The sequence below is a fragment of the Astatotilapia calliptera genome, chromosome 18, assembly GCF_900246225.1.
Source record: "Astatotilapia calliptera chromosome 18, fAstCal1.2, whole genome shotgun sequence".
Lineage (NCBI taxonomy): Eukaryota > Metazoa > Chordata > Actinopteri > Cichliformes > Cichlidae > Astatotilapia > Astatotilapia calliptera.
In genome coordinates this window covers 7,009,588-7,028,809 of record NC_039319.1, presented here as the reverse complement: position 1 = coordinate 7,028,809, position 19,222 = coordinate 7,009,588, and the positions used below count along the sequence as shown (strand labels likewise).

The 19,222-nt window shown below is 40.2% G+C and overlaps 1 protein-coding gene across 3 annotated transcripts in view; it reads right to left on the bottom strand.

Moving 5' to 3' along the window:
• The window catches only part of LOC113010023 (enhancer of polycomb homolog 1-like), a 37,941-nt gene extending 19,726 nt beyond the window's left edge, over nt 1-18,215 (bottom strand). Inside the window, exons 1-2 of one of the 3 annotated variants that reach the window (XM_026148795.1) lie at nt 17,859-18,215; nt 10,307-10,402 (exon numbers count right to left, since the gene is read on the bottom strand). Coding sequence is in view for 2 of the 3 variants with exons in the window: in XM_026148794.1 (XP_026004579.1) it covers nt 8,391-8,543 (153 nt within the window). In the remaining variant the exon portion in view is untranslated. Of the gene's footprint in view, nt 1-8,390; nt 8,959-10,306; nt 10,403-17,858 lie in introns of those variants that run through there. The other 2 variants (XM_026148794.1, XM_026148793.1) reach the window with 2 other exon arrangements.
• Between the last annotated feature and the right edge of the window lie 1,007 nt (nt 18,216-19,222).

Genomic DNA, 19,222 nt, shown 5'->3' with positions numbered 1-19,222 from the left:
TGGGGGGGGGGGGGGGGGGGGGGGGGAGTATTAATAGCCAGAGAAGGTTGATAAAGTAAGTGAATGAGTCAGTAACTGGTCCGTTATTCAAAGCAACTGAACTTTGTCTGTTGCAAAAAAAAAAAATCCCTAATAAGTCCGTTACCGTTGTATAATCACATTTATCCTAGCTTAGATGGGCTTTGGGAAGGAATAAATGCACCGAATCTGTGATAACATGCTACCACAAGTGCATTTGTTTTTACGTGACTGCACAAAAAAATGTTCATGAAGACAATGAAGGGCTGGGCTACTTTAAATGATGCTTTGGTATTTGTAATTCTGGTCATTTACATAATAGTTAAATTTATTTGAGTAAATGAACCCGGCTTAAAAAGGTTTTTATTTTATCTGTTTTTCTGCATTTTAACACCTTGTTTTTGGTTCTGATCATTTGAGAAGAAAGATGCTCATGCTTGACTAACTCAAACTCCAATGCTGACAACTGTCCTTTAGCTCTGGTTCAAGCCTCTTGGGGGGAAAAAGGCAAAACTTCCTCTCTGCAGGAAAAACCCAGATAATCCATAAACAAATTATGAGGAGGAAGTACTGAACGGCTACATTCAGACTCAGCCAATTGGACACCTAGTGCCCCCCCTCAAAAAACATCAGCTGTGCAGATAACGGTGGAGCCACTGCTGCTTCTTTAGTCACCGGATGTGTTTGCATTTTACATGCTTCCATTTGCCAAACATGTACCAGGTCATATTAGTGCCTCACAACTTGTCTGATAGACTGAAGCAGATGAGAGTAGAAAATACTGCACATATGCTGAGTGCATTACTTGAAAGATTAGCTTAATATATTTAATAATATAATATAATATAATATAATATATGAGCATCCACCATTCAAAAGCATAACAAATCCCATTTTTCCAGCTTAGCTGACATAACACATTTCCCAGTGTTAAAAAGGATCAGTGTGATGCACCACCAAGCTTGGCACACAGAAGTAGAGACCCTGCAACATGTGCAGTAGTTAAGTGATCGAAACATTAACATGAGAAATGTAACTTCTGAACTTGGTCTTCTGAAAGAGGCAAAACAAGCAAAAAAAGATCAATTTTCTCTTTACAACACCAAGCTGCCATTTCAACACACCAGAGATTTTACTGTTATTCACTCTTACAGAGACCTTGAAACATTGCTGCTCTACCACATTGAGGACAATGTATACAATCTCATATGGTCTGCAGTCATTTATTATATATAACAAATGCAATCAGATGAGGATCATCTACGAGACAAAACTGCAAAATGTGGACTAACCATCATAACAAAACTAATTACTTTAGAGATGCTTTTCAGAACTATCCAGTCAGAAACTACCAGTAGAAATAAAAGGAAATAAACAGAGATTAAGGTGATTTTATTTCATGAAAAACATAATTTTGGTGAATTTTCAAGGGAGTATCCACAGTGCCTGCTTTTTCACAGGTTTTAATCAACATCTGTTTTTACCAATTAAACAAACAAATTTGTATTCCAAATAAATATAATTATAATGAATGATTACTCATACCTGTTACCTGTAAACAGCAAGTCACAAGAAAAACAATATAAAAACTGTTAGGAAAGCAAATTTGACAAAGTCTGACCTTCAACTTATAAGTTTGTGCTGTCATCCGCAAAACTTTCGGTCTACAGTCCTAAATCTACTTTATGGTGTCCCAGAGCAGTGTTCATCACCACCATTTGCACTTTTTGGGCCTGACAATATCATGCACAGTCTGTTTAGTACACCCGAGGCGAGCGGTTGTCTTTTACATTTATCGTTGCCATGTGGTGCTGCGATCTGTTCTGAGAATGCAGATTCTCTCCCCCCCCCTCTTTCCTAATAGCCTCTCCATGGTGCCCTGCAAACATAACCCAACCTGACTGGAGTATACTTGAAAGACATTACTTATTTACTTTGTGCATTTCAATATTAAGTTTCATTCCATTTTAGTTTTTAAAAATGATCAAAACTGTAACATTTCTATTAAATAACCTCTAATGTACACTAACAGTGTGTAATATTGTCTGCTAGCAAGCTTTTCGTGGCTAATCTTGTTATGCATTTGACTGGAGAGCCACCACAAACCGTTTGCCTTATAAGTTATCTTTAATTTAAAGATCACAAAGAGCTCTTTCAAACTATATATGCCCAAATAACATTTTCATCATGTCTTTGTTAGATCTTTCTTCTACTTTATTTCCACCTTTTCGTTCTCACCTCAAGCCACATCTCTTAAACTGGTTCTAATAAAAAAATAAAAAAGTCCACAACTTGATGTTTATTCCTCATATTGTTGCAAGATAGTTATAAGCTAACATCACACCAGCTAGTATTAGCCTTGTGTATCCTAAAAACCACACTCTGAGAAACCGTTTAATTAACATTCTCAAATCATTTAAGAGTTAAGTGCTCCATGTCCAACAGTGTTAGAACCACTTCAAAAATGTCACTAACAGCAGCACTGGCAAGCAGAAAAGACCAGGATATCCTCATCTCACCCCAGTATTGTTGTTCATTGGCTCTTTAACTCATGACTTCTTTCACAAAGTTTTACAGCCTCCTCAAGAGTAAATAGATGTGGAAACAAAGAATACAGAGGTTGAGGTATAGTTGAGGTAAACTCAGTGCAGATGAACAACAGCCAGAGTTTGTCCTAGAGCAGCCGCTGTAGCTAAAACTAGGCAGGATAAGAAAATAGAATTTGGGGTACTGTAATCTACCAAAATCTAGTAGTCAGGTTTTACACACTGTACCTTTAGGTTTTTCAGTTTTATCATCTAGCACTGCATTATTCTAATTATACTGACCAATTAGAACTCAACTGCTTGACTTATTCTATTTTGTGACATACCTGCCTTACTTTACTTTCCATGTTCTAATGGTTCTGGGTTTATTTGAATGTTTTCTTATTTCTCTGTTCCACCTTTTTAAATTTAGTTTAATCACTAATTAATTTGTGCATTTCCTTTGTATCAGTCTTACAGGCCAGTCATTCATCTGATCTGCACCAACCTGCATGAATGAAACCATACAAACACCTTTTAAACATGCAACATATGCCACCACGCACTTCTACACTTATATGTTCCCATCTTATTCCAAGTCTGCTTCCGGGTCCCTCTGCTATGAGGAAAAACTTTATCGACTAAACAGCCTTGAGCAAAAACACATCGCCTGCCAAACCTAATCAAGCAACGTGGTTGTTTACTTTCCTGGCTGTGGTCATTTGCCTGACAATAAATAAAGTCAGATTGAGATGAACAGTCAGAATACAGAGCATTGGCCGATGCCCTCGTACGCACACACTTGCACTCGTTTCCTCAAATACACAGAGGAGTCCAGAAATAGCCCTCTAAAATGACCACATCGATCACTGTCAAGTCTGCTGAGCCAGCCGCGGCCTCCTCCACCTTCTCCAGTCTCGCCTCTGACAGCTACTGTCCCAGACACTGTAAATGCCACTTAACATGATGGACAGCCGCAAGGGACAGTCTGGTAAGAGGCTGTTGAGGGATGCTTAGCCACAGTACAAAAGCAGTTTTATGCAGCGTGTGTGGGAGAGAACGATATTCAACACCAAGAGTAAAAGAGGTGGGAAAGTAATAGCAGCTACGAGCCTAGGTTTTTCTCCACAGTTGGTCAATTCAAACTCTGTGGAGCAGTTTGTAAAGTAACAAGCAATTAACTGAGCAACTTTCCATCCCGCTTCACACATTAAAAGAAATGGGGAGAGAATTTGCCTCGGTCCAGACCTTTGATTCACTCCAATTCAGCCTGCTTTATAAGACGATCCAAGTCTTTGCAACTTGAATGCAGCCTCATAAGTTAATAAGGCTGTGATAATTTACCAACCCCCAGCCCAGTCTAAAATGTGCATAGTCACCTTCCGGGGATTACCATTGACGTCATTAGCCATTCGCAGATCCAAATGCTCTACAATGAGTCCCCACCGAAAACAACAGATCATCCAAATTCTTTCTACTCAAATAAAATGATCAGTGTGGCTGTGCCCAGACGTTATTATGAAGTTTGGTTTTCAGGAATCTGTAAAGAGAGGTTACAAGGTTTAGTTAGAAGAGAATTAGCTAGTTAGTTTAAATCTAATGATGACAGACCATTTTCTAACTTAGTTACACTTAGTAAACATATAGCTCTGCTTTGGAAGTACATTAATAAAGAAAAGTAGAGATGCGAGGGGGGTTTGTGAATGTGGGCTAGTTGATGTAAATGACTGGTACCTCCTGGCTCGTGTTACCCGAGGTACAGAGGTCGGGTTAGGTTGACAAACAGTGAAAAACAGGGAAGATACAGACTTAAGATGTTGACTGTCCCCAACGGACAAGAAAGCTTGTAGAAGCTGACAAACAAGTTATGTGCAGTGTTAAAATAAAGCCGCTAGCTACTGTTAGCCATGCTCTGAAAATTGTCACACCAATGTTATGCACAGCACTACACATTTTAGCAGCATCTAAACCATGTTTTGGTTCATTCACAATGTGATTAGTGTTAAAATCCCTTAAATTCAGCTGGAGAGGGAGGAAAACCAAACAGAAAAAGGCAGAACTAACAGGAAACTGCAAAGATTTCCGTCAACCAGACTCATTGCCACTGTACATGGACTGATCATGCTGGTTTACATGTATAGTTTACACACTCATTCTTTAATTAATGGGTCACAGAGTGAGCAATTCCACAGGAGTTGTAACCCATCTTGCAAACTTGCCAACTCACTGGCCTGAAAACCCTTCCTGGAACCTGGTGCACAAACACATCCAGAACCAATCTGTCAATAGTCAAACGGAAAGTGAAACAGCTGACGCAGGAAGCTATCTAGTTGACATCGTGGAGCCAGCAGAGACTTTGGACAGGTGACATGCCCCACTTTCCCACCCAGCAAGGTCACAAGCAACAAAAAAGAAAAAACCTGGTGTCCCGCCAGAGCATGTGGCTGTGTGTATGTACAAGAAGCGTGTCTGGAAAAGAGGCAAAAACAGATGCCTGTGGGTTCCCAGCAGGGCTGCAGACACTGACCTCACTTTCACCCAAACGTAAACACGAGACAAAAGTGTCTGGCTCCAAAACAAACACGCTACATGTGCTGAGGGAATTTCAGCAGTGACAGCTCTTTGGTAGATCTACGCTACCAGAAATACACAAACACGCAGAGACCGGCCTGTTGGACAGAGATACGACGGTTGAAAGCGTTGACTATTCGTGTGCCAAGCAGGGTTACAAGCGTTACGAGGTGTCCTGTTGCCCAAGCTGAGCAGAAAGATGGACATGGAAGCGCAAAGTTGTGAGTTCTCAATGCCATGAGTTCAGCTCTCTTAACTTTTGCTGAAGTTACGAGCTGGTGCAAAGTAAAGGAAAGTTGACAATTCAGTTTAAAACCTTCCTGATGTGCCAGATTTCACTAAACGTATACCAATTCATTTTCAGTATACTCTTAGTGAGGTACAGTCTCTGCTCAGAATTGTATAAATTTAAACTGTTGAGCCATACATTGAACAGCATCACTGAAGGAAGCAGCACAGGAAAAAATTTTTAATGCTTGATCCTATCTGCTACCTGGTATGTTTTCCTGCTGGAAATGCAGCTAATAAAAAAGATGAATGCTTCGTCTATTTCAAGATCATTTATCACCACGAATATTGAATCTGTGGAAACAATTTCACTGGCTACAACCTAGAGTGATTTCCACACCACTTCCACTGAGCTATGAGACCGAGTCAATCCCGATGCACTCATGTTTTAAATGTACAAAGTCTCAACGCTCTAATGTACAAGAGAGGGGTGGAAGGTGCAATAAATGGGAAGCTGTAGCTTGATAAATTTACAATATCAATCATTTTCTGCAACACTGCTTTAATGTCATTTTTCTTATAGACTGATCTTTATAACCTCCACAACCTGTTCACTTGACGGTGCCCGACTGTGCAGAAGCAGCAGCAAATGATGCATCAACCACTCGCTTTTATGAGTGTGTGCAAAGAGCCTGGAGCAAACAGCCTGGGTTAACAGAGAAAGTTGATATCAGTTACTGCTGTGATGCCCGTCACCTGCGACTGGGCTTTTAGGCTTTGTTGAGTCAGGATAATTAACAGAGTTGGTTTTTTTCCACCCTCACAGCAGAATAATTTTGGTGCTGTCCAGAAGAAAAATAACCAGGACTGAATTTTTAAACAACTTGTTTGTATTGAGCATTGAATTTACTCAAGCGTAAAATTAAGTTTTGTGCATCCAACGGTGATTTCGGGTAACAAATTGTCGCTACCCTCCAAGAGGCCCACGTGGAGGCAGAGAAAATCTGGCTATGCTGAACATACTATGCAGCGTCTCCCTGCTCGTTTCAGAAATCTTTCTATTAGCAGAGTGTCAGACTACCCAGCACTGCATAGTCTGGCTTAAATAGTCCTGAGTGAAACATGCAAAGCTGATGCTTTCTCTGAACACTTTCAGACTGCAGAAAATAAATGCAGTTTTTGCTTTCACTGGGTCAAGCACATCGCTAAGGGAGGAAAAAGAGAAAAAGGGACCAAGCATCCCTGTGCAAATTAATGAGCGTGGAGGTAAAACAAATAATATGTGCTCTTACAAAAGCTAAAAATACACACCAGCAGCAGAAACTACAACAACAACAACTCAAAATACATTTCCATCTAAAGTCTGACGCAGAATTCATAACAGACAGCTCCCAACACAGAGCGGCTGGCACGCAGCAGGCCTTGGCCTACCTCTTATGATAATATGACTGTTACATAACCAAGCACTCCAGCTGAGCAGAGCACAGACTTTGAAGTGACAGCAACCCCCACCTCCTCTCTCCTCCTTCCTGCCACCCTGATCTCCTCTGGAGCGCCACGTGCGCTGGTCTGCCAGCCCGCTGTGCCATCTGACACACTGAACCCCTGACACCGAGCCTCCACAACACCGGCTGCAACACACTTTGCTTGAATAATTTAGGGAAAAAAAGTATCCAACACAGATCCCTGTAGCGATATCCCCCTCGTGTACTCAACCTTATATTTAAACATCAGGCAAGACTGCTGGGTAAGCTGTGTAGCAGACTCCTCAGAGAAGCAGATATATTGTTTAATACTCCCGGGATGAGAGCACTGCTGTGTCAGACTACTGCATAGTAAATTACATAAAAAGCGAAGAACAGGAAAAAGAAATCCCACAGGGTGCATGTGCTTTACAACCCCCCCCCTATTTTTGAAATAATCACAACAGCCCTGTGGGATGCAACAGGAAGCAGAATTTGTTAAGTTACTTGCAGGGAGATCAAACTAGAAAGATACTTTCTCTAACAATTATCTGCAAGCTTTCATGAGTTTTGAAATGTAACAATGTTCTTATATAGATAGTTGACTATCAATGCACATAACCATTTAGATGCTCATCCCACAGTGGCTTAACTGTGGAGTAAGAGGAAACACAAAAAGTTGCACAACAAAGTCCCAATCTTATTTTGCAACATTTACTTACACGAAAATTATAACATATGAACCAAAGCACTTTTAGGTAATTTAAACGAGCTTTTCTGATTTATTTTGATGTTTAAATATTCCTTCTATGCACAACAGAATATGACCACATTGCAATGAGAGATGCCGGTGACAGCACCTCTGGAAAATCGACATCATTAACCTATTACAGAGAAGTATCTTCTTGGTTAGAGTGACAATAAGTGATTTACCTGTGTGATTGCTGCACATGCAATAACTTAATTGCAACAACATAATAACAAACCCACAGCGTCCATACTAATAACGAGCCGGGCTCGCCGTACGGAGAAATCATCATAAAAATGTGGCACCGGCAGCTGCATTCATGACACACAAGGCTCTGTGCAGGAAAACAGCAAGCAAACATTTACATCAAGTCAATGCAAAACGAACACCGCTGTGTTTTCTCCAATGCATGGCCGCCTTGTTGACATTTCTGACTGCTGGTAGCAAAGATGCCACATAATCTGAAATCACTAGCTCCCCCTTGCCCTGGTCCGCTGCAATTACGCCAACACAAGGCCCCGTCCTGACAGACGAGACAAAATGTCGGAATCGCTCAGGTCACATGACTCCTTTGTACTCAGAAAATCACCTCACGCACAAATATGCCGGTCAAACCGGACAATTTTATCCAATAACGACACAAAGCATCCTCGCTTTGCCCAAAAATCCGTCCGAGCCCCGTATATGAGTCGTTTGCGGCACAAAACCGTCGTGTTTCTCCTGAGAAAATTGGCGGCCATTTTGTGAAAGCTTGCGCAGAAAAAAGAGGGACGCCTGTGATCACGTAAAAATGAAACAAAACGTATAAATTCATATTTTCAAACGGTTAAAGCATACCGATTCCTCTTCTTTCTCCATCCCCGTCGGCATCTGCGGCACTGCCCGGTTAATTGATGCATATTCGTGTAGGTCGGGTAAATCCTCACAACGGAAGACGGGTAGTGGCTTGGAAGCGTCCAGCGCCCGTGCCCGAAACGACAATTTACTCATTTTTCACAATTCGAGGTGCAATATAAATCTATCCGATCTCCTAATATTCACAACGGTACCGAGTGGAGCTTTCATGGATGTTTCTGTGCGGTTAGTCTCTATTCTAACGTTCGAATGGTTGTAGCTTGTATTTAGGGCGTCGCCAACGGAGCCGGGGGAAGGCCCGGATCTTGGTCGCTCTCTCTCGGACTGTTTTTTTCCGACGCTCCGCTCCCTACCGTTGGTTCAGTGCGCCATGGACAACATGGCGGACATTTAAAACTCGTTTGCTCTGTTTCGCTCGGAGCGGTCCAACCCCCAGTTCGTGGACCGACCATTCCCACACGGTCCCGAGCGCTTGCGCGTTGCGGGGGTAGGGGGAAGGGGGTATTTCTTGCAAACTAACTCCGTTTCCACACATACACATAAATTATTGAAATAAGCACCGGGAATGGCCGAAATGTATATCGTAAACTAAAACGAAATAAATTTTCAAATAAATAAATTAAATGACAAAAGTAAAGTTGTTCTATACCCCCTTTAAAAAATAGTAAATGAAAGAAAATAAAAATGCGATTTTAAAAACATAAATAAAAAGTGGGACTACTGGAATAACAGGACTACGGTTAAAAAAACAAAACAAAAACAAAAACAAAAAAACCCACTGCCAACTGTATTTAGCACAACAAATAAAAAAAGATACCCCTATTTAAAAATGCATTTAATATATAATGAATAATTTCTACTTTAGAAAAAGAAAAAAAAACACTTAAAACTTTGTAAACAAATTGTAAACAAATAAAATGAATTTGAAAAAGGTATTTAATATTGCATGGTGTACATTTTCTCTATTGTGTAGTATTATTGTCATGGGTTACTTTATTGCTTCTTCTATATTTTTTTTTCCTTTTAATTTTGCTGTTGTAATAAAGTGAATTTGCCAACTGTGGGACATACAAGCTATCTTACTGCAGTGTATTTTACGTTTTGGTTAACAAAATTAGAGACAGACTAGCTGCAGGCCAATGCAGCTAACAGAGATAACTGTTAACTGAGCTGAAACAACTACAGTGATTCATTACAGCTCATCAATCTGATCAACAGCCCTGCATTTATTGGCAAGGAATGACAAACAATGTCATTTAATTGTATTTTTTCCACCCAAACCTTTGTCATATATGAAAATGAATAAAAATACTACTAATTACTACTATACATTGGAAGTTTTCACTATAGTGTATTTTATGCTTTGATAAACAATACAGGAGGCACAAAAATCTTAAAAATAACTACAGCCAACGCCTTTAACACCACAGGGTAGAGACAGCCGTCCCTTTGAACCACACAGAAAGAACAACCCGGATCCACTGAAACTTATCACTCTGATCTGACCACAGCCCATCATTAAAACCCCCCAGAAACGTTTATTCCCGGTGATACGCCTCACCATGTGAGCACAACGCTGCCCTCTTCTGGTCTGACAGGCAAAGGATCAAATCACCAGCATGCATGTTGGCACTCGCTGCCTGCCATTTCTCTGTGAGTGCATCACAAACTGTGTGCATCGTTTTGAGTGCATGTATTATTATATGTATCAGTTAAAAGCTTAAAAGTGACCATGCTTATCCCAGCAGGCTGAAGTTGTGGTGCTTTCAGGGTAAGACTAGCACAAAGGTATGGTTTGAGTATGCTACTCAAGTGACCCCCCCAAAGAAATACACACACAAAAAAAAAAAACCACACACCAAACCCAAACACTTACAACATTAATTTAACATTGTTACCTGTTGATGGTGGTGACATGTTTCTTAGCCAGGATCCACCCAGGGGACCTGAGGTTTTCTTTTCATCAATAAATCCATAGATGGTGCCATGAAGACCTGCAAGCAAATTGACAACAGCGCAGGGACATTTAGTCAAAAAGCTCACGCTTGATGAGTTTTTCACATGTAGTTTAAAAGGAGATTTAGATCCTGTTGGTCTGGGTGGAGCAAAAACAAAATCCACCACCTGTTTGTAATTGTCAGAAGGGCCTCCTGGTCTGGCCATCCAACAACTACACCTGGCTGTGTTGGTGGGTAACACACAAAGGCACTCAAATGGACCAAAAGGAGTTTATTTGTGTGCAACAAGGGGTTTTAAACTGAAATGGCACGTTTATTGAACATTTTCCAACAGGAAGATCTGCTTCATATTTGTACATTACTCTCACATTCTTGCCCAACAGCACACAAAATGCAGCATCTGCAGCTCCATAATCATCATCCTTAGTCTGATATATCTACTATCCTTTCTCTGTACACGTCTAAACCCCCTCAGACATGCCTCTCTAATCCTGGTCCCTCTAAACAAGAACTTTAGCATCTTCAACTCTGCAATTTCCCGCTCGGCTTCCTCTCTTTTTTGTCAGTGCCACCATCTCCAAACCACAGATCACAATAGGTCATGCTACCATGTTGTAAACCTTCCCTTTCACTCTTACTACCATCCTTCTTCCAAATCCACTCCATTGTGCCTGCACTCTCTTCTTCACCTCTCTTGTGCACTGTCTCTTGCTTTGGATGGTCGATCCCAAGTATTTCAATTCATCTACCTTCAAGTACCTCTGCTCCTTGCATCGTTACTGTTACACCCATTTCCCTCTCATTCACACATGTATTCTGTCATGTTCCAACTAGGGCTGCCACGTTTAGTCGACCCGTCACGGTTATGTCGACTATCAAAACCGTCGACGACTAATTTAATAGTCGACGCGTCGTTTGAAGCTTCGTAAGATCCTGAAAGACGCAGAAACAAGTAGTAGGATTCAAGAGTGGAATAACGGACTGAAACAGAAGATGGCAGCAGTGCATCTACAAGGATGCCAGCTGCCATTAAAGGCTAAAGAAGAAGACGCAGTTTCCAGTATCGTAGCTGTCGAAATTCAGTGGCTGCATCCTCTGGAGGCCGCATTTGTAGGCCGATTACGTGACAGGCAAATTTGAAGACTCCGACAAATGCGGCCGACAAATGCATCCTCCTTTTCCACAGATTTGAATCATGGGTTGGGCGTGTCCTTCATTGCCCAACCTATCCCAGAATTCATAGCGCGGCCCATCCAATTCCAGTTTCCAACAATGGCGGCAGCTACTTAGTTTTAATATTACACTTTCTAGGTCACAAAATAAACTTTTAAGATATTTTCAGGCAAGAATGTAGCTGTGTAAACTTCAAATAACTGCTAGGTTTATCAAGACAACACATATTCCCAAAAGTGCTCCGACGTTTTCAGAGACAAGCTGATTGGGAGATCAAGGCTCACTAGAGCCGGCGAGAACACCGAACTCCCGGCACATCGTTTTCAGACCCCCGTGGTCTTTTGCTACTCAGGTTAAACATGATATATAAGTCAGTTAGATGACTTAAAATGTTATATTGTTTGGCTTTGTTCAGTGTTTTATTTGTTTCTGAGTAAATCAGTTTGGCTGAGATTAAAGTTACAGTTTTCACAGCTGAATAAACGTCAAACAGAAAACTGATTAAACAGAAGTGTGAGGTGGTCGAGAATTTACTCCAGTGTCCTGTTATATTTTAGATAGCAAGGAGCAGACGGCTGAGTTTATTAAACTCCACCGAGACAACCTGCAAATTTCATTAAAAGTTTAACAAACTATCATCTTGTCTTTATTTTTAGTTAGCACATACCTTAAACACTTAAAGCTGTAAGCTAATGATAGTTATATAAGAGCAGCTGCATGCTGGAGCAATAAGCTGTACGTTTTATGTTCAATGGATGCATGATCTGATTAGTCGACTAATTGCAAAAATAATCGGTGACTAGTCGACTATCAAAATAATCGTTTGTGGCAGCCCTAGTTCCAACTGACTTTCATTCCTCTTCTCTCCAGAGCATACCTCCACCTCTTACAGACTCTCTTCCACCTACTCTCACCACAGATCACAATGTTGTCTGTAAACATTGTTCACAGAGACTTCTGGGGTCCGTTCTTCGTACCTCGCTAAGTAAGTTAGCTGGATTTGATTGTTGACGATTTCGCGTGATCCTGGATCGTTCGGTTCTCCGAAGCTCATCTGGGACTTGCTGTCATAGCAACAGATCCGTAAGCGTAAACCTGCTCGGGAGCAGGTTTACTTTATGTAAACAAGATTAGATCGCGGCCACTCAGGTATGTCCGCTTCATTTATACGAAAGCAACAGCGATATTTTACCACTGTTTTACCATAAATAAATATTATCAATGTAACTAAAGTTAATGCAGCACTTGATCCTTTTATTGATGTCACACAGATACATACAGGTCATTTCCTAAAAAAAGGGAAATGTACTATTAACATTCTATTACATGTATTTGATTATTTCAGATGTAATTCATATTTCAGAGTAGTAATTGTAAATTACTTCATGTAATCAAGATGAGAGACCACGGCTATAAAAGCGAAGGTGGACTTGGGAAGTCTGTCGCAGCCATGTCCTGTCCGTATACGCGAGCAGCCCATTGCGGAAGGTGCAAGATTGATAAGGAGAGTTTTCAGAATTCAGCGTATATTGCGGGATAGACAGGATCCTTTAGCTCAGCGCGACAGTGTGCTCATAGAGAGATATCGATTTTCCCGTGAGGGTATTATTTACTTAACCAACTTGTTGACGAGGGGGTGCAGGACCACCACCTGTCTTTTTTTGCTCTGCCCTTTTCTTGGTTGCTGTTATAAACAAACAAACAGATTATTCCAGGGTCTCTTTCCAAGAGACGAAAAGCAATATAAGTGATAAATATTACCATTCTATAGAATATTCTTATATTTCACTTTTACTTGTTCCCATGTTCTAGTGGGTCCTGTTGTGGCTCTAATGTGAAAGAGGATATAATGTAATACAATATAATATGATATAATGTAATATAATATAATATAATATAGTGTAATATAATAAATTTACCCTACCGCCTACTGGTGTTGGCCAGAGGGGCCGATGGCGCGATATGGCAGCCTCGCTTCTGTCAGTCTGCCCCAGGGCAGCTGTGACTACAACCGTAGCTGCCTCCACCAGTGTGTGAATGTGAGAGTGAATGAATAGTGGCATTGTAAAGCGCTTTGGGTGCCTTGAAGTGCGCTATATAAATCCAATCCATTATTATTATTATTATTATTATTAAATTACTTACGAGTTTAATTTGTCAGCAACTTTCTGCCAGCCCTCTCTCCTTGCTTTTGCAGTCTTTGCAGTGTTCCCTTGCATTTTAATTACACTCTGAAACTCCTGAAATCCCTCAATCAAGAGTTCTTGCTCTGCTGCCGAAAAATACCGAGCGCGCTCCTTCGACATTTTCGCCGACCAATCAAAGGGTTGCCGATCAATGTTTCTACTATCGATGCGTAGCCCCTGTTAAGCCACATTACTCACATTACTTCATCCAGTGATCTCACATTACTTCATCCAGCTATACTAATCGTCAACAACAGGTGTGTTCGGAGAACCGGAATAGCAAGCTCAAAGTTAGCGCGATGATTTGATCTTGGATGTAGTAAGCGAGGTACGAAAAACGGACCCCTGACCTCATCTGTCCATCAGCAGTTCAAGACAGAAGAGGTTCAGAGGCAATCCCTGAACCCATCCATCACTCCTACTGCACACGTTCCCACCGCTCTTCAACAAGTCTTTCCCATACCTTCATGTCATGGCTCATCAACTCTATCCCTGTGTAGCGACTGCAGTTCTGCACTTCACCTTTGTTCTCAAAAGTTGGCATTCTCACATTCTCCAAGATTGTTTAACACAATCTGATTAAAAAGTCCACTTGGAGACTCAGTCCCACAAAGGGGGTTATCGTCTCGATAAGTTAAACCAGGGTTTCACAACATAGCTGTGAGCGTGTTCATGTGAAAGAGTCAGTGTTGGGAGCATTTGATTTATCAAACATTGACGGGTTTGCTGGCAGCAGTGTGCCTGATTTTATAAAGTTAGATAAAACTATCGTATTAGAATAAATATAAAGATGTTAAAACACAAAATACAGGCTGGAAGTAACACAGCCGAAGGCGAGTCCACTACGTGTTTGGGTACGTGTGTGAGGAAAAGTATGAATGTCAAAGTACTTTAACCACTTTGGCCAGGAAGACTGGAAAAAAAATCTAGTATATTAATGAAGTTTAGCCTATTAGAAATCAGGATGTAAAGCTGACAAACAGGTTGTCATTAGGAGAGGTTAATTTTTAAATACAACAGCCACAGGCCCAGAATTTAGACACAGGCTTGGTCTATGTGCAAATTTGATATAAGTTCAACAAGTATAAACATGTGATTTACGATCATATACATGCTATATAGAACAATAAAATTGTTATAAAAAGGGTTTTTAGCCAAAAGGAAAAACCAGGAAATAGGTTTCTTTAAGAATCTATATTTATTATTAATGCTCATCAGGAAAAGAAAAAACCTTAAGACACCTTAGAACCTCTTATTATTCACACACAGATGTCCAAGGGATTTCCAGGAATAATTCTGTTTTCTGGAGAACTAACTTATCAGTAGCTGGTGAATTAAAACCTGTTAATCTCTAATCTCAAACTTAGCCTGCTTCGGAGCTGGTTACGGCCGCAGTATATGTTACCATGGTGATCTACACCGTTAAGCAATTAATCACTTTTGTAACTCTTAAAACACTGTTAACCCCAAAGCCTGCTTTGTAAACAAAAGGCCTCAGGCGTGTCACGGCATCCTCCACCTTTGGACCTAAGCCCTTCTGTTTATCCAGTGAAACATGTCTACTACATGCGGCATCATCCACTGTCCGCAGCAGGCTGACATTTTATGAAGGTAACTAGGTAAGGTACTTACCTTTAATTCGCTGTTAAGTGTCAGCAGACAGACAATAAGTGTTTGTTTAGATCAAGAAGGATCCCTAACCAGTGATGAATCTACATGTTGGACTTGCAGGTCTCTCCATCTCGCCTAAGAGGAGGAAATCTTTCTGCAAACAGTTGCAGTCTGACTTGGACTGGCTGCAACCACTCTCAGAGACATTGTCAAAGGTTTGCAAATCATTCCTATGCTATCTATAAATGTAGACAAATTCATCATGTTGTCATCGGTCTGAGTCACAATTCGAGGGAACTTGACTCTTATAGAAGAGGAAGGTTGCTTAGCACAAAGTTAATAGTTAAATGTGATTTTTTTTTGTCTAGATGGACAGCAACACTACGTGATTTTCGATGATTTATACCTGGAAATTGCTGTATTATCAGAAACCGATTGCGGTGACCCCATTCCATATGTAACATTTATGGTAGGTTTTGGTTACGGTGTTGGTATGCTTGACAATTTCATTTGGAGCAAATACAAAACATGAATAATTGAAGTGAGATAACTTTATCTTTGGATAGAACAATAACTTTGAGGACATAGTTTGCACTTGGAAAAAAGGTGATAAATAATAATATATGTTTGTGCAGTGCAGAGTATTGCACTATGTTAATTAATATAACATGAATATAGTATTGTGATAATATGATATTGTGGGATGTCTGGTGAATCCCATCTTTACTAGCGAAGGTTTAAGAAGCTATTTTAGAGAGAACAACTCTGACATTTATGTCTAAAACAAGAGTAATGGGAAATAGATCGGATTTACAAAGCATATTTTGGTGCCTACCTACAAGGAAATTCAGTTTTATTTATCAAATGTTAACTATCTGGGATTCAAAGTAAAGCTTTGTACCGTGATGAAGTGTGTCATCTACTGTTTTGACTGTAACCGAGCTCCCTGCTGTGCGCAAACACACACATGAGCCCAATTCATTTATATTAAGAGGCACAGCATTACTGTGGTCATCGACTCCTGCTGTGACACATGAAAACCTATATCTATAACATTTTACTTGAAAAGAAATTGGCAGGCTACATTTAAGATAAAAAACTGTAAAAGGTACTTGCATTTGTCAGTACTTTTATACCTTATTTAATGATTTCTTAAAGTTTCTTATAAGCAGTTTATTTGGTATAATTGTAAATGCAGTGTCAGTAATATTACAATGCTCGATAGTTTCCTTCTCTTAGATATTTCACCTTTTATGCTGCCTGCCACTGTCATGAGGTTATGACTAAAATATGGCTAGTGGGACATGTGCATGTTTCTAGGTTTTGAAACGAATAAAGTCTGTGTAATGCAGTTATTATAACAGCTGCTGGATGCTTTCCAAATTAGCCAAGCCCAAATTAAGCTGTATTGGAGAATAAAGCCTTGAAATCTGTTTTAATTTCCAGAAACTTTGAGTAAAGGCATTCTGAGGACAAGGCCTCAACTGCCCTGTGGTTATGCAAAAAAGACAAGAGCTTGAGTGACATACTGTTAGTAAGTTAAGCTTGTGACCTTGAGATTTATACTTCTAAAAACATCTAAAAAAAAAAAAAAAATACAAAAGAGACTACCTCAAACTAAATACATTACTTTCATACCTCACATACTTTGGGTCAGCACACAACACAAAAGTGCCATGTGGGTGGGGTTTGTCCCACAAAAAGTTCACATAATCACAGGAAAACACGAGAAACATTGTCCTCGTCTGATTTACATCCAGTCTAATGCAGAAGATGAGGCAACCCCAGCATAGTTTTTATCCCAAGCAGGCCTTTATTACTAATTATTAACTAATAATGACAGCACAACTAGTCACCATGAGGCAGTTCCCATTTGAGCTTCATCCAGCCAAGCAGGCCAGGACGGTCAGAGGTCTTCGTCTGGCTGGGTGTTTTATGAAAGGAGCTACTGTAGGTTAGATAATACAGTGGAGTGGGGCATAAGGCTATGATCCAGACCCATACAGGCCAGGGCCAAGCAGTTCCCTAGCAGACCACAGGAGCTGCCTGGCACTGTTCAGCCACACACCCTAAAGCCTATGATCCCCCAGTGCTACATTTCCAACGATGATGATGGAAATTCCAGAGAAGAAATCATATTTAAAAAATTACCTGCAGCCTCTCAATGAGGAAGCCACCTTTTGCTCATGTTCTCTTACCCCCCCTCAAATAACCCCGATCAGATTTCCGACATCTTATTTTTCCACCTAACTGTAACAACTAGAGTATTAGATTTTTTTTGTTTTATAAAAACAATAAACGTTTCATCCGAACATATCGATCCATATCACGGTCTCCTAGCTTCGGGAGGTGGCAAAGTGATTAGAAACTTGTGGTTTTAATGCTGAATCGCATCCAGCTGACCAGCCAGGAATTTGATTGCGTGTATGAAATCATCTGATGCCAGAAAACACTAATCACGATGGGCCTTTTTTCCAGGCGACCATCGATTCAAGTTAAAAACATTGCAGAAAAATACTCACCAAGTCGACCATCGGTCACACGTCGGGGATTTATAAATAGATGGGCAATATTTCTGCAAGTCAGAAGTTAAAAAAAAAAAAAAAACGACAGGCAACACGACGCAGCTAGCCACAGAGGCACCCAACTACCACTGGCGTTAGCCACAGCTACTTCTTCTAGTTGGCTTCATAATAAAAGCCGGTCGGTCCGCCGGTGTCCGGGCAGGCAGAGCCATTGTCCGGTGTAGATCTACCAAAAAACGGCTTATTTTGGCTGCTGAAAAGTCCATGTCGATGTAAAGCTGGCTGAAACTAGAGAGGTGGAAACCAAAGTGCTACTGTTGGGGGTTAACAACTTTGCTGTAAACGACGCGATCTGATTGGCCCGCCGAGGCCACCAATCACCTGTGGAGAGCACCCGACTCAAGGCGTCACGCTCCACGGGGATGGAGTGCAACGTGATTGGCTGGCGACGTCACGACGAGCGTTAGCTTGTAGCCGATTTACATGCTAAAATAAACAAATAAAAGTATAAAATGAAAGCAAATAAAGCTATGTACAAAAAAAGAAAGATCTGCTAAACGTAGAATAGCAAAAAAATATTTCTATTCTGTATGACTGAGGTTTTTAGATTATTACATTTTAAATTGATTTGATCAGTGATTTATTTATTTAGTTTTACTCACTGAACTCCTTTTATTCGAATCCATTTTTTTCCTACTTTTTTTTAAATTATTGAACTATTTTGCTAATGCATTCATATATTTTGAGCTATGCGATTCTTACGAATTTTTTTTTTTAATTTTTGTAAAGGAATGTCTGTAATACATAAACAATGACTTCAACAGGTCTCTTGAGTTTCTTTTTAAGAGTTGTTTTCATACATTCAGAATATCTTTGAATACAGAGAACAAAAAACAAAAAACAAAGGATTTTTCTCCCTTTTCTTCTTTGATACCAGACACCTATTCAGAGGCAGATATGGTATTCAAAGAAATCATGAAATGAAGCAACAGCAACTCTCCTGCTGCAGAAAAAAAAGGGTCAAACATGTTTATCTCTCTTATTTTCTGTGCCCCCCATTTTTCCTCTTACATTACTGTAAAAGTAGGGCAGTTTAATCACGCATGCTGCATGCATTTTAATTGTATTACTTTAACTTATATTACTATATAGCACTTCGATCATTTTTGAATTAAACAGGATAAAACATTTAAATGCTTGATAATTTCATAATGTAAACAAATAAAATAAGAACACTACCCGCTACTATACCTACAGTCTTGTTGTTATGCCTGTAAACAAAACCATCCACACTTCTCATTGGAGCGTCATCTTGTCATTTTTAACGTCATGATGTAAGTTTCCACTGCATCAAATCTTCA